This window comes from Clupea harengus, chromosome 6, assembly GCF_900700415.2.
Source record: "Clupea harengus chromosome 6, Ch_v2.0.2, whole genome shotgun sequence".
NCBI lineage: Eukaryota > Metazoa > Chordata > Actinopteri > Clupeiformes > Clupeidae > Clupea > Clupea harengus.
The window spans coordinates 21,691,005-21,707,456 of NC_045157.1; the positions used below are offsets into that span (position 1 = coordinate 21,691,005).

The 16,452-nt window shown below is 45.8% G+C and overlaps 1 protein-coding gene across 3 annotated transcripts in view; it reads left to right on the forward strand.

Annotated features, from left to right (window-relative positions):
* The window catches only part of tub (TUB bipartite transcription factor), a 52,636-nt gene that overhangs the window by 19,165 nt on the left and 17,019 nt on the right, over positions 1-16,452 (forward strand). For 2 of the 3 annotated variants that reach the window (XM_031569413.2, XM_031569414.2), the window contains exon 2: positions 13,251-13,302. In XM_031569413.2, the coding sequence (XP_031425273.1) occupies positions 13,251-13,302 (52 nt within the window). Of the gene's footprint in view, positions 1-7,678; positions 8,531-13,250; positions 13,303-16,452 lie in introns of those variants that run through there. The other variant, XM_012834658.3, reaches the window with a different exon arrangement.

Sequence of the window (16,452 nt, forward strand, 5' to 3'; positions counted from 1 at the left end):
GGGGGAGAGCCCACCCACCATCAACGTATTAATGTCCTCCTCCAGCTGACCTTACGCGGTGGGACAAGAAGAGGATGTGAGATTATCTTTACATTTATTCATTTTTCACCATTTTCTATGTTTTATTGCCTTACACCATAATTATACATGTATTCCATCAGTGCTCATTACACATGTTCCATCAATGGCAAAAAAACCAACAGACCATCATGTTAACACTTTTGATAGGACCCCTCATCTAATACTGACACAACACAGCAAGTTGGGAACTCTTTCAAAATGACAGGACAAGTCTGGTCCTATAGAGCAGAGGTCCCCACAGTAACATGGTGTCATATGAAACCAATTTAATATTGCTTGTTCATTACTTGTGTTGACTAGTATTCAAAGAGGGCGAATTCTAAAGTGTTACATTTATTAAATTAGCACTCAACATAAATATCATGAAACTGAATTTTTTTTTAAACAAGTTTCTCCCTCTGGGTGCTTTTAGACATAATCTTTCTCTGTAGATATATGCTATCTCCTTGGTACCTCAGCTTATCACCTTGACAACCAGACAGCAATAGGTGTTGCCATGGCAACCAAAATTAACTCTGGCCGTCTCGTATAATTAAGAATGGTTTACTACAGAATACCTGCCTATTCTCATATTCTAAATAACCAGTCACGTCTGGAGAGTAAAGAGAGGGCTTTTACAAAGTCCCGTTCTTTTATCCCAGTCAGATAGTTCTACTACAGACCTAGTAAGGGGCCACACTACAAAGCAATTTTGTTGTTTTGTATGTATTTTTTCCATATGTACTTTGTTGATTGGTTGTTTATTAATATGTTAGCCGACTGCACTACCATTATATTCAGCTGGTTGGAAGTTACATATATATGAGTAGTTATGTTTGTATTTTGATGCTAAAAAGCTAACGATGCAATACAAACCGTATCCCGACTGCTGCAATAAGCCTTGTTTTCCAAAAGCTAACGTGTACAGCAAAAGGTACAGAACATAATGTACTGTACCACAGGCCTTTGGCCATGTCCATGGAAACCCAGCCCTGAAGGGAATTGGTATTACACATTAAGATGGCAGGTACCGCTGAACCCGGCACCAGCAACCACATGTTACTCTCTCTAATGGACCAGCTGCCAACAACAACCCTGGGGAGACCCACTGACCACGACTGTGTGCCATTCTCTCGTCCCTTAGCTATCCTGATCTGTGTGGGGAAAAAAACTAGAAATAGCACACTTGGCTCACCCTCTTTGCAAATACTTGGCTGTAGTCAAGAAAAGAAATCACCTTGGGCAGTCTACCGTGTGGATTCATTCTCAGTTTTGGCGTTGCAGCCTACTATGATCTTGGCTCTGGCTCCTCATCCTTCTTCTTTAGCAGCTCTTTTGCACCTCCTTCTAAGGTGCGGCTCCTATAGTTTTTTTCCACCTCGCATATCGAAGGATTGCCAAGTGGAGTTTCGGGGTGCTGTGAAAACCCAGTCTATCTGGACGTCCCAGCAGTGCGGCGTGCTTGTGTTTGATCTCCACGCTGACATTTTCCAAACCCAAATCATGTTTTATTCAGGACTGAGTTTTTTTGGCGGGGTGGGTGGGTGCTCCGAAGGTACAGAAGAGGCGAGACTGGGGAGAGCAGGCAGTTCACTGAAGTCTCTCTCTGTGTTTATCTCCCTCCTCCACGCAGCCTCAGCAGCTCTGACTTCAGGGCCCCGGAGCTGAGAGCTGTCGCTACACTTACAGCGCACCCGCTCTGCCTTAAAAAACCTGCTGCCCAGGCCCCTTGCAGCAAACTGGCTCTTCAGGGATTAGAGACAGTTCTGCATAATCTGCTGAGTGGACAGTGCCGAGAGGACAAACTCCAAAACGCAAGTGTCTGCCTGGAGCTCATAGAATGTGTGATGTGCAGTTGGTCTTGCTTAAAAAAAGAAAAACACACAGTGTGAAAAGAGTCTTTTGATTGAGGCTTGGTAAGTGCAGTGGTGGTTGAAAGTTGAAAGCATTCTGTTTGTCCCCTTAATTTGGTGTGTTTGTGTGTGTGTGTGTGTGTGTGTGTGTGTGTGTGTGTGTGTGTGTGTTCAGATTCAGTCTTTCTCTGTCTGCTTTCTGAAGTGAACACGCTTGCAAAGAATTCATGGAGGCATGGAATTCCAGTTCCTCCCGTCGGTTCATAGACACACAGCATGAGCGTGCGTGAGTGCGCTCCTCTGAAGATGTTTTTTTTTCTTTTGAGCACAGCTATGAAGATGGCCTAGTTTTCCTGGTGACTAATAACCCAATAACTGCATCAAGGCCCCTTATGTAATTCTTGTGAAACAGCATACATTTTCATGGACATCTCTCACATACAACTGGTACAATGAATGAGCTGCTTCAGTATCTCTGTCATTGTGTGCCCAGGTCGCCTCGACCCCCCCCCCCCTGTAAGCTTTTGTGGCACGGGTACAGAACAGCATCCTTGACTTAAGCCCAGCACATGTCATGTCCTTCTCAGTGATGGGAACGCTTCTATTCTGGGAGGTTAAATTGTAGTGCAGTTCACGTTTGGCGGGTCGGGGGATTGGGAGGGGGGGGGGGGGGGGGGCTTTGGGGGGGTGTTGGAGGTGGCACTCAGGTTAGAGCATTGACCTCATTGAGGAAGAGGATTGCTACAATGGGCGCTGATTGGCATTATTGCCAATCCTGTGGCAGAGGGGGTTTCAGCACGGGATCACCTGCCCTCACACAATCAACCATTCATGATTAGGGATTCTTGTAGAGAGCAGCATTTAGTTGCTGATAAGGTGCACCGTGACCTTTCGTAGCCAGAAATAGATGACTGTATACTACTCTCTTATGCTCAGCATGGGAGGAACGGCATCCTGCCATTTGCCCATGGTAAACACCCCAGATGAGATTCAGTGTGTGAGAAGACATGTAGTTGACCAGGGTAAAAGGAGAAGGTCATTGCAAAATGTATTATTCAGCATTGTATCTTATTTATTGTGTACAGGCAGCCCTTCACACGACTCCTGCTAGTGTGTGTGTGTGTGTGTGTGTGTGTGTGTGTGTGTTTCTCATGAATTAAGATGAATGTTTCTGTCTAGTATTTTTAGTGTTGCAGCATTGTTTGGGAGAACAGCAGGACAGGGTTTTGTATTTTGAATGTGCTTGTTTTTTGTCAAGTTTGGACTCCTGAACTGACGTTTGTGCTGATCACACTGTGTTAATCACTGATTTACAGCATCCATGTTTTGCAGATTGCCCTAGGCCCACTGTCTGAAATAATTACCAAAATCTATATGTAGCTTTGCAGGGATTTACTGATTTCTATGTGTGTGGCTCTGTGTTCACATCTGAGTTTGTGTGTGTGTGTGTGTGTGTGTGTGTTTGTGCACGTGGGAGCAGGCCCTGGCTCTTCCCCTCTGGGGCGTGCTCCGGCAAGGTGCGAATGAGGTTTGAATGTCAGTCCTTGCCTGGTCTAAGCACCCAGAGAAACACATCACAAGAAATCAATACCGAATCCCAGTCAGCAGTGCAGCCACTTCCCCACACTCTCACACAGCCTTCAGAACCGAGAGATTCACTCTACACCCTCAAATAAGAAGCATGCCCTCTCCCTCTCTCTGTCTGTCACTTTATATCTTTCTATTGTTTTGTGCAATGTTTTTATACGCTCTCTCCATCTCCCTCCTCAATCCTCTGGCCATGCCTCTGTTTCTTTCTGGTTGTATCTAGTCTTTTCTCTCATTCTCCTACTGCTCTCGATATATCCCTCTCTCTTGTGAAGGAGCGTGTCTTTTCTGATCTCCTTCACATCTCCCATTTGGTTGCAGACGCTACTTAATCACAGTCAATTATACACTGGATAATATTTGCATATACATACAGCGGAGTGATGAAATCCCAGTCAGCCTCTGAAATCTCCTCCAGCTACTCAGCATGTGTACAATTAAGAGCGATGGAGGTGAAAGATGGCCCACTTCTCATCCATTTCTTTTTTTCCTGTCAGCTCATTTCAAATATATCACTTGCAGCTTTTATATGGGATTTTCGCTAACGCTTTGCATTGTAGTTGTTTTGATGTGGATGCATGACACCTACACATGCTTTTCATAACTGGCATAAGAAATATAAAGGGCTGGTTCCAGCTGCTGTTCTAGCTCTAGTTCTAAAACATAACAGAACAGAACATAACAGAACACACCCAGTGTAACATCGCAGCTGGTATTGGCCTTTGTAAATGTGTATTCATGTCAGTTGTCTTAAGGGCTTATGCAGGTAGAATGCAGCCACACTAGAAGTGCCCTAAAGTACAGTGTTTACATCAACCTTTTTTGTTTTTCTGTACCAGAAAGAGCTGGAGAAATCAATTGATACTTGATTGAAAGTTGAAATAAGGACTTTGTATTTGTTTGTTTATTTATTTATTTTTGAGGCCAGACTGGAATGCATAATGTAATCAGAGCGATAAAGGTTCTGTGCCCGAGGCTCCATGAGAGCCTCTTCAGGACTCTGTGAGATGATGGAATCATCGATCTGTCTGTTCCTCACACACGGAAACGGACACAGCGCTCAAGGAAAAACACACTAAAGCCACAGTGCTGGGCTTTTTGGGGTTTGAATACAGTGTGTGCCGGCAGAGATGTCTGGCCTTTGCTCCTGATGGGGCGTTCTGTTTTAATAGAGACGCTCATCTGGGGTAATGGGGGAATGGTTTAGTGGTGTGTCAAGTGTCCTGTTGGTCTAATGAACGTGCTGCTGCTGATGGGGTGTTTGGAGGCCTGGAGGAGCTTGACGGAATGAACATACAGTGAGTGTGTTGTCAGTTACAGCTGTAAGATTTGTATTGATATAAAACAGCAAAGTGCGCACATAATTAAGACCTTTGTCATAATAATAATTAAGACCTTTGTCAGGTTTTTAATGGCACACACGACACACTGGAACACACACGTGCATATATGGAGGCGACACAGGACACACACACACGCAGGTAAGCCTGAGGTCGCGGTGAATTTATTTTCTGCTTTTTCCCATCCTGGACTGTCCTTCCTCAAGGACCCCCCAGGAGCAGTGGGCAGCTTGTAGCGCCCGGGGACCAAGTGACGTGAACTGTCCATCTTTGGTCAGGGATGGACATGTATTCTGTTGTTTTGCATGTTTTTTCTGTTACATACACATACACACACACAAGCCCATACACTCAGACACAGACACACACACACATATATCCAACTAGCATCAGCTAGCTTCTCTTACTTCCTACTAGGTCAGACATATATATTAAAATCAGATGCATTGTTAAATTCAGGCTTGTTTAAACTGCTGTAAATCAGTTTGTCTGCTTATGTGTGTCTCTGGCTGTGTGCGTGTCTGTGTCTGTGTCTGTGTCTGTATCGGTGTGAATGAGCTTCTAAACTTTTCTGCACCGGGTGTGGATGTAGTTGTTTTTGTGTATCACTTGCTGCCTGGCATACAGCAGGATGCTGAACAGCACTCATCTCTCAGTAGGCATGGCACTGAGTGCACTTTGCCATGCACCAGTCCCAGCACCCAAGAACCATTGCTGCTATCATCATCATCATCATCAGTGCCTCTGGCCAAAAAATGTTCATGATGTTTCATGGTTTTGCTGAAATGGCTGTAATCGTTTTAGCTGACATTTATACTATAATAGCATCCTGTCTTGTACGGTTCCTACACATGAAGTGGCTTCCATCTGGGTTTCTTAGGGTTACCAGAAAGCTTGTTAAAGTTACAGCATCCCCAAGACTTTCCGTAAGGAAGATCACATGCTAATGAGGGTTTCAATGGTCGCCATCTGATCAGCCCACCACTTTCCATCCAACCAGAGCACACACCATCAAAAGGCTTCCCTGGTGCCACCATGAAATATTTACCAGAACACTGGGCGCGCCACTGCTCCTCTAAGGAGGTTAACTGGGTGCTTGCGTTCTCCATTTTTACTCTTATATCACGGCACACCCATTTTTTGGATTATGCCTTTGCCATGCTAAAAAATGTGATGACCAATTCGAGTTCAATCGATGGTTAATAGCTTGCTTTACTGGTTGCCTGTGCACTGTTGCACTTTTGCTTATTTGAATAATTAACACTCCTCTCCAGTTTCCTTACATTTTTCTGTGTGCTGTATTTTTGAATACATCTGCGGTATTCCTGTGAATCTTTATTTGAGTGTTTCTTGGTATATCCCATCAGAGTGGAGTGCGTATCAAGAGGAGGCTCTCTGCTTTGAGGTGTGTGATGCATAATTGAAGGCAGAGCAGCCTCAGTACTTGCCAGTGTTTGCCTCCATATTCAGATGATCTCGTTTGATCGTCTTTATCGTAAATAATTGAAGGGGGGCACTGTGAGTAAGCAAACGTGTGATGAGATCAGAGAGTTTACCCTTGGTGTTGTGTTGGACATTACTTCTCTGATCTACTCTACTGCAGGCACCAAAAAACTGTAGTTTTGTTAATGTGTGTGTGTGTTTGCATGTGTACAGCTGGGGGTGTTTGGGTGACAGCATGTGTAAGCATCATACATCATCTTTGGGGAGAAGACAACACATACTGTATATGTGTGCACTCCTATACACACACTGACTCAACCTTGCTTTCATCAGCACATACACACCCAGTCACACTCACACTCTCTCTCTCTCTCGCTCATACACACACACACACACACACACACACACACCCACACGCACACCCACACACCCACACACTAACACACACAGACACAGACATGGGTGTTCACGCTGACAGCGGCAAATGTCCTAGTACCCTGGGCGACTAGGCATGCACTAAATCAGCGTGAGTCACTGTGACACTAAGAAACACGAGCAGGACCATCGGAAAATAAATATGATAAAACAGAGGAGCAGAGCATCTGGGAAAAGTCAGAAGCAGGAGCTAAATCACTTCCCCCACAGATGGACGGAAGATATCCTGCATGTAATTGCTCCTCAAATAGATAAATCACTGCACTGTGTGTCCCCATTATTGTATTCGAACGTTGTGCACATCTGAGCCTGTCTTGTAATATTGCGAATGATGTAGCTTTGAGCACAAAGAGCAAATAAAATGATGTGGCCAGTTTCTCCAGAGATCTGCACAGCTACTGGTAATGGAGCGTGGCTTTGCGGATGGTGTGTCTGAAGGAGGGAGCTGTAAGGGCAGGATGGCACAGAGGAGTGGATGGAGAGATGAATGGAGTGATGGAGCAGCAGCTGGACGCTAACACTGGCGCCGCTGTGTCCTCACCATGGATGGCCTTTATGGGGACCCCCAGAACTCAATCAATGACAGTGAGGCTCCAAGGCTCTGTCGGATGCTAATGAGGACCCACTCGCACAAAGGCAGAACACATGCGCGTGTGTGTGAGCACACAGATGTATATATACACACAAACACACACACACACACACACACACACACACACACACACAAACACACACACACACCCACACAAACACACAAACACACACACATATGCATAGACACTTGTGGGAACACACTGATGCTCTGTTTCATATACTTCCTCTCTCTCTCTCTCTCTCTCCTTCTCTCTCGCTCCCTCTCTCTCTCTGTCTTCCTGTCAATCTGCCTTTCTGTCTCTGTCTTTCACTAAATCTTGCCCCCCCCCCCCCCCCCCGACCTCAGTATGAATAAATCATTGCTCAGAAAACACACTGAGTTTCCTCCATACTGCCTGGGCTCTTTTGAGAGCGCTGTGTGGGAGAGACGGAGAGAGAAAGACACGCCGCTAAATGAGCCGCCGACATCAAAGCCTCCAGACAAAAGAGGAGCACCGTTACCTGCTCACTCTTCTTGGGGAAAAGAGACCGAGAACAGAGATGGAGAGAGAGGAGGGAGATAGATAGAATAAAAGATAGAGAGAGAGCGAGAGGGGAGGGAGTGCGAGGAGGGACAAGCGAATCCAAACAGCAAGCAAGAGTGAAGGGCAAAGAGAGAGAGAGAGAGAGAGAGGGAGGGAGGGAGAGTGCGCGAGAGGCAAGAGGAATTGTGCACGAGACAGGGACAGGCACAAATAGCACAAACACACACTTATGCACATGCAAACAGAGGGAAAGGAAGGACTGGAGGATCTGAAAGGCTGAAACCCATTCTGTATGCAAGCATCCCTGGAGCTGTGGCTCTCTGGAATCAGTGAGAAGAAGAGGGTGCATGCGCGTGCGTGCGTGTGTGTGTGTGTGAGGGAGAGAGAGAGAACGTGTGTGTTTCTGGGGTGGTGTGTGTGAGAGAGAGTGTGTGTGAGCTGGAGCTGATGAGAGAGACAGAGGGCTTCAGCTGCTGTTGCAGTTGCTGAGGGCTCTGTGTGCAGAGGATGATCGGCCAGCGCGGGCTCTGTCGCTCTTGTTGCCGGGATCGTTGCCGTGGTGCGCCATTACTGTTGCCGTTGCCGTTGCCGTTGCCGTCGTCACCGACGCCCCCAGCCACTGCGCTCACACACACCACTTCCAGTCAGGAGGAGATATGAGCTCCAAGCACTCCTCTGACTGGATTCCCTACAGGTATGCTGGACACACACACACACACAGAGGCATATGTGTATGTGTTTTTCTGTGTGTATGTGTAAATGTGTGTGTTTGTGAATGGATAGAGCATGTATGGGCAGAGCACAGCTGAGAGGTGCCATGACTGGAAGTTTAAGTGGAAGTGCATTTATAATGGCACGATATGTGCGTGATGTGTGCCTGATGTGTGCCTGATATGTGTGTGTTTACACTAAGAGGACTGTGATAGAAGGCAAGCAATTGATTGTTATTGATGTCTGGCATCTTGCTGTTGTGACTGCTGTTGCTAGAAATTGGCGGGAGAACTTCCTCTGCTGAAACAGTTCTGATATCTCCATTGTATTTCCACGGAATGTGTTATCATTCGCAGTCTCGTTTGACTGAGCATTTGTTGCGCTTGTTCAGCCCAAGTGTTCATAATATTGCAGTACATCTAAATGTGGTTATTGGGGCACATTCTGGAAGATACAGAGTACCACTACATGGAAAAAACAGCTCCTCTGACATTTAGTCTAATCTAAGGTTGTAAATTAGGATCAGGAGTGCTCTCTCACCACTGGTTTTGTGGGTTGCAATTTGTGGGTTGCAATTAAATTTTATGACCTCAAAATGTTTTATTAACAAGACCTTTGGGAACAGCATTTCTTTGTTTGCTGCCGTGACCCCTTCCTCGCTCCCCTACACTTTCTTCCATCTCTCATGGAGCTCGCTCCAAAAATGATGCTTGTCCGGCAGTCACTGTTGTCCCGTGATCGGCCGGTGATGCTCTTTGCCTCCTCATTAGGCGCAATGGAGATGTATGTCTGCCCACTGTGGCACTCAGCCTGCTTCTGCTGCTTCCAGGAGGAACCATATCGCCATGGTTTCGCTACCTCACCTCCCATTGGTTCCTTGTTGCTATAAGTTACGGAGCCAGCGCGCCAGCCTCTCATTCAGAGCTTGCGTTAAGACAGCCTGCCTCCCGTTACAAGCCCCTTGGAGGAAATGACAGACCTGGCTGGCTATGTGTGTGTGTGTGTGTAGCTGTCCCTGGGAGGGAGCTTTGTTTGCTTTGAGACGGGGTCCACATTTGGGCCGCTTGTAGACACTGCAGATGGTTTGCAAAAACCCCACATAGTCTTAAATCACAGGCATCAGCTGGACTGATTGGTATGGTCAAGGTCATCTGTTGAAACAGTGACAGAAATCGACCTGCTCTTTTTGACTGTACAGAAAGTGTTGTTGAGTCATTGTCACCAGCTGAATGAGGGCAGTGAAATGTATGTGCATGTGCAAAGAGAGGGTAGCTGTCTGGTCGCATCGTTCTGACCACTCACTCAAAATGTGATTTTAACCAAACATGACCAGGTGACCTGACAGATTTGTATCTCTTTTTTGTTGGGATGTGCCAGACCAGCTGCGTGTGTGTGCGTGTGTGCGTGTGCGTGCGTTCGTGCGTGTGTGTGTGTGTGTTTCTGTGTGTGTGTTTGAGAGAGAGAGATAGAGAGAGACCTAAGCTTTAGACCATTGAGCTGCTCTCTAGGGACCCTGTGCGAAGAAGAAAGCTGAAGGTACAGGACAGGTTAAGAAGAAGGGAAAGAGAGAGGGTGCAGGTGTGTGTGTGTGTGTGTGTGTGTGTGTGTGTGTGTGTGTGTGTGTGTGTGTGTGTGTGTGTGTGTGTGTGTGTGTGTGTGTGTGTGTGTGTGTGTGTGTGTGTGTGTGTGTGTGTGTGTGTGTGTGTGTGTGTGCGTGCGTGCGTGTGTGTGCGCGTTTTGGAGGGGGGGAGTTCTCCCTCGAGATTTGGGGCCTTTCATGGCTCGTTTCCCAGAATGATGAGCACCTTGTCCCAGCAGATGGGGACGACAATGAAAAATGCATCCACCCCCCCCCCCCCCAACACACACACACACACACACACACACACACACACACACACACACACACACACAGCCTGCCTGCCAGCCCCCTCCTCTGTCGCGCTGAAGTCAGGGTGAAGCTCTGCAGAGCCTGCTTGCTCCCTCATCAATCCTCAGCTAGCTCAGGCCAGTCCATTACAGAACCATTTACCAGCCACAGGTCACAGCCAGATAGACACACACGCACACGCACACGCACACGCACACGCACACGCACACGCACACGCACACGCACACACACACGCACACGCACACACACACATTTACTCATGCACGGACACACACACACACACACATTTACTCATGCACGGACACGCACACACACACATATTTACCCATGCACGGACATAGTTACAGTACATAGTGACATCAACAGAGCTCAAGGACATAATCTTTACTGAGAGGTCAAGAGTGCTTCTTTCAGAAATTATCAAACCTATAAACGTTTTCATGGAGTTTTTATACAAGAGAATGTATTAAACTTCCAGAAAGATGATATGGAAGGGAAAATTGTGAGAGTATAGTATTCTTGTGTATGTGATTTTGGATATGCTTGTTGGTGCATGTGTGTGTGTGTGTTTGTGTGTTTGTGTGTGTTTGTGTGTGTGTGTGAGTGTGTGTGTGTGTGTGTGAGTGTGTGTGTGTGTGTGTGTGTGTGTGTGTATGTGACTTCACGCTGAACATTCATGCATCATTTAGTGGCACATAGACAACACCATACTTTCTCCAGAGCTCCACGGAGACGACATCAAAAATGCACCAGTCAAAGGCTTCCCCATTCACTACAGAACAGAAGACGGAAAAATACGACAGGGGAGAAGAAGAAGTTCTCAGCAGAAAACTTGCTGTTTGATCCACTGAGCCATGCGCAGATTCCATACGACAACCCGAGCGGCGATGAGCAGCGAGCCGCGTTACCACAGTGAAACAATGGGCTCTCATTACGTAGCGGCAATGGGTGGGTGGGTGGCGGACGGAGGGGTGCTTGCCGTACGCATTTTAGACGCCTGCCAGCGCTCATCACTTCATCAGCCATCAGTAATGTAATGAGATGGTTGACCCTCATTAGAGTGTCTCTGTTTATGTCATTATCTGGCTGTCTGATGGGAGCCCACACCACTGCTTCACATTCTGCAGGTGCTGTGTGGTGAGGGAGATGGGGAGGGGAGGCAGGGAATATAATTGCTTCTCATGTGTTCTCCAACATGTGCACGTTTGTGCTCATTTGTATGTTTATTGGGGCAATTTGATGGTTGAAAGCCTGGGTCATCCCAAAATGTGTGTGTTGTGTGTGTTTATGTGTGTGTGTGTGTTTGGGTGTGAGAGAGAGAGAGATAGATCTTTCACGCCTGTGGCCAAGGCAGGACACTGATCCTCTTTAATGAGGATCAGAAATGAATTCCTGTCTTACCAGCTGAGGTCCCGCAGCCTGCAGTTCTACATAGGTTATACAGGAAACACACACACACACACACGTGTGCCTGCGCGCTCGCACACACATTACATTGTAAGTAATGGAAGTATGTTAGTGCAGGGAAGCATTAGGCTTGGAGTGGTATCAGCAAAGCAGAAAAATGGGACTGAGTACATCACAAGCACCCTACAACAAGACTTAACTTAATAAAAGGCTCGTTACATATGCATTTATCTACTTTATCTGGATAGACCTCCATAGACAGTCAACAAACCATCTGTTGTAACTGTTCAAAATGAGCAATACAAATTGGCTGAGATTTGCGGCTCCAATAACACTATAATTCCAACAGTTTTTGTCATTCAATTAGGTGACTATTACACCATTATGAGTTCGTATTTCATTTGTGGCTGGAGCACCTTTGTAATAGCTTGTAATGTCTGGATAGTCCAGCATTTATTCTGTTCTAACGGTTTAACTAGTGCACTAGTGGGCTCAAAGATAGTTTTATGTTGCCATTGTACCGCTCAGCCTTTTTACCACTTGCCATTTTCCCTGGTCTCCGGGAGCAAATCATTTCTCACTGTAAAACTTATTTTACCCTCCACGTAAGATGTTGGGTGTTCGTCTCCATTTTCCTTTCATGTCATAAAGGCCCTGCTATCACTCCCTAGGGAGCCAATTGAAAGCTACAGAAGATAGCTCCACTCTTCTCCAGCAGTATGTCTCACTCAGACAGACAGAGGCAGGCAGGCAGGCAAGCCAACCAGGCAGGCAAGCCTGTTGTTCCTCTCCTCCTCACATTAGCTGTGTCTCCCACTGGGACATGGGGAATGGTGCCAGTTCTGGAACATGTCTGAATCTGGATGTAGAGGGAATTCCATATATGTGGAAATAAAAACACAAAACATTGTCATTTTGTTAGTAGGTACTTTGGTGATGGCCATATGTTTGTTCATGCTGAGGCTCTTAGTTTTTTTAGTAGGTGATTAAAGATGACAAGGGGGCTGTGGCGCAAGCCTCCCAACCATATATGGGCCTAAGCGCCCACGGGTGCCTGGGCTCGACCCAGACCAGCGGTCATTTCCCGATCCCACTCCTATCTGTCTCCCGCTCATTTCCTGTCCATCTCCACTGTCCTATCTCAATAAAGGCAAAAATAAACAAAAAAAGAAGACTGAGGGAATATCAGAGATAGTTTACTTTGATGTCACTATAAAGTATTAGAGTTGCTTTGAAAATGAAACTGACTCTGTGATACCTATCAGATCTGTAGATTGAAAATATAAGACAGCTGTTTTAACTTGTCTTCTCTCTCTCTCTCTCTCTCTCTCTCTCTCTCTCTATCTCTGTCACTCTACCCTTCTGTCTCTCTTTCTTTCCCTCCCCCTCTCTCTTCTGACTGCAGTACCCTAGATGATGAGAGCAGTAACCTCCGGCAGCAGAAGCTGGACAGACAGGTGAGTCGGGCACATAGGCCTCATTTAATACCTGTTCCTGCATGACCCTTAAAAAATTCCCATCAGTGCAGTGTGTGGGCGATGTTTTTGTGTGTGTCTACGTGTATGAGAGTGCGTGCGTGCGTGTGTGTGTGTGTCTGTGCCTGTGTGTTTGTGTATTGAGATTGTGTATTGCTTGAGTGTGCATTGAGTGAGAGTGTATTAATTGGCTTGCTGTCAGACGAGGTATATTCGACTTTTATGCAGTGTACTTACATACTGACAGTAATCACTGCATCAGCAGAGAAACCGTCAAGGCAAACAACTCCATAATAAGCACCTAACGTGTGAACTAGCTGAATTGTGCCTGTCATCTCTTGCATGCTGCCCAGTTAGACATCCATAAGTGGTGTTCGGGTGCTTGAATAAGCTCCGAAAAAGACAGCACTCTCCATTCATGAGTCCAAAAAGAGTGCTTCTCCAACATCCCGACCTCTCGCCAGGTCTGACATTTCCTGGTGATGTGGCTGGCAGTAGATTTTTCTTCCTGTCTTTGTGTCCTTCTCCTCGCCTGGCATTGCCTGAGCTGCGTGCTGATGTATTTGTGAGTGTGTGTGTGTGTGTGTGTGTGTGTGTGTGTGTGTGTGTGTGTGTGTGTGTGTGTGTGTGTGTGTGTGTGCGTGTGCTGTGTGAAAGTGAAAAAGCTTGGTGGGTGTTAGCTGAGGTCATGGGTCCAGCTTCATGTGAGTGGATGCCCTTCAAACTAATAACTACATTCATTCAGTGCCTCAGATAAAACACATGGTGAATTACCACTTAGAAATGCACTTAGATTTGGCATTATTTATCACGATGACATTGATCATTAATTACAAAGCCAGATTATTCTTCACACAGTAGCTCAAATTAGCGCTGCCATTAGCACCCGAGTGAACAAAAGTCAGTGATATTACTGTAAAAATGATAAATTGTACGTGGTGGGTTGAGTCAGAACAGTAATAGGCATTCATACACTTTTTCTCCATTCATCACCCGCTCAGCTATGAAATCAATGAAAGGCTGCTGTGAATACAGGTCTCCTGTGTCTGCTTTGCTCACTGTCGATCCTTCTCATAAGCAAATGGAAACGGGCGAGGATCAAGATTTTAAGAGTGTTCACTTGGCATATTTATTGAAATGAACAACGAAAGTTACACATGGGTATTTCTGGTAGCAGTAAAACATAGCAAGGCGCTGGTGGGCAACAGTAAGATGCTGGGAGATGCTAAAAGACAGACGTAAATAAGCTAAACAAGGTGCAGGTATATGCATCTGTTGTATGTCAAAGCTACAGTATAGCAGTGCTAATGTATTTGCCTGCATGGGGATGCTACAGCTGCAGCTGAATGAGTGTGTGTCTGGATGTGTGTGTGTGTGTGTGTGTGTGTGTGTGTGTGTCTGTGTGTGTGTGTGTGTGTGTGTGTGTCTGTGTGTGTGTGTGTGTGTCTGTGTGTGTGTGTGTGTGTGTGTGTGTGTGTGTGTGTGTGTGTGTGTGTGGAGGTGGTGAGCACACTGCCACTGCTGCTTTAAAGGGTATGCTTATTCAAACGTGGCATTTGAGGATATGGTGACACTAATGGACACAGTGGCAGAGGAAATTAGCATATACATTAGCATGTAGTGGGACTAGCCATCCAGACCTCTCAATATCTCTCACTCTCTGTCTCTATGGAGATGTGTTGTGAAGAAGTGTGTGCATGGACTGTGTTCTTTACATAAGAGCTCCCTGGGGAGAATGAGCGAGAGGCTGGTAAATGCTTCCTCAGCTAACCTCCACTTTACACCCCCTCCGTCCTCAGCCATTTCTGACTGATGGAGGGACACGGTGGCTGTAGCCATGTCACTGCGTCCCTCCATCAGTCACACACCTCAACCTCCACAGTTGTCCACGCTTGTCAGCAATGGACATTGACATTGACATTTCTGCCGTGGATGAAGCTGGTACACAGTATGTAGTCACCAAGTCATTAAATAGGAACAGGAAATCATGTGCTGTCACATGCTGCAGTGGAGTTCATTATGGGGGTATTTTTGTCATTTTATGGGGTATTTCAGCACCACGTGCTCGTATATTCTTGAAACCGGATCAAATGCCATTACACTGGACGTCATGCAGTCTTTGAAAGTCTTCTGCACGAGATCAGGAAACAGTGCATTCAGACACCATCTGTATACATTAGCTATGAGTTTGCTAATGGATAAAAGAGGTGGTTGTTTATAATATCCAGTAATTTCGTAGCATGTGCGTTGCTTTTTCTTTACAACGCTTAATATTTAAAGCAGTGTTTCAGTGGAATGCTCTGGAGTGCTTCACTTGTCCGTGTGTGGGGCTGAATTCACATGGTGGGGCTTAGTCACAGGTGTGTGTATCTCTCTTTTTTATATTTGATTTATTTGTAGACATTTCAAAACAAGACTTAAATGTACAATAGTCCTCACAGATAAGTGAGAGGATAACACATCAGACAGCCAAATGGTGAGGATACACATTACAGCCCCCCACCCCTCTCCCCCCTTCCCAAAACAAATATACAACTAAAGCAATTTGAGACACAGACAGAAAAGAAAATTATAAAAGCAAACAAAAAACACAACACCAACAATAACTGGCTGTTAAACGCTTGCAGTGGCAGATAATATTGTAGAAAAATATGCTTATACTCATTCTTACCGTCCCACCTTCTCTGACCTTCAACTCTCTCACTCACATCCACTCACACACACACACACACACATGCACATCCACTTGCATTAATTGAGCAAAGTAAAGACTATAAATAAGGAGACAAAAACATATACATAACAATAACTAATAATACAAAAAAATATACATACATATACATACATAATAATAATAGAAATAGTACTGCTGCATGCTGCTAATATGTGCTACCAATAGGCTAGTTAAAACAGGGCACTGGTGCGTTGTTGGGGTGAATCAATCGATGGTGGCGATATCTAGTTGGATAGACCTGAGGTGATCTAAGAAGGGTTCCCAGACCTTACAGAACTTAGAAGAGGTGCCTCACAAAGAGTACTTAATTTTTTCTAGTGTCATAAAATGAAGGGCATCTCTAAGCCATTGAGAGTGGGAGGGGGGCTGGGGGTTCTTCCAATGTAGCAAGATAACAC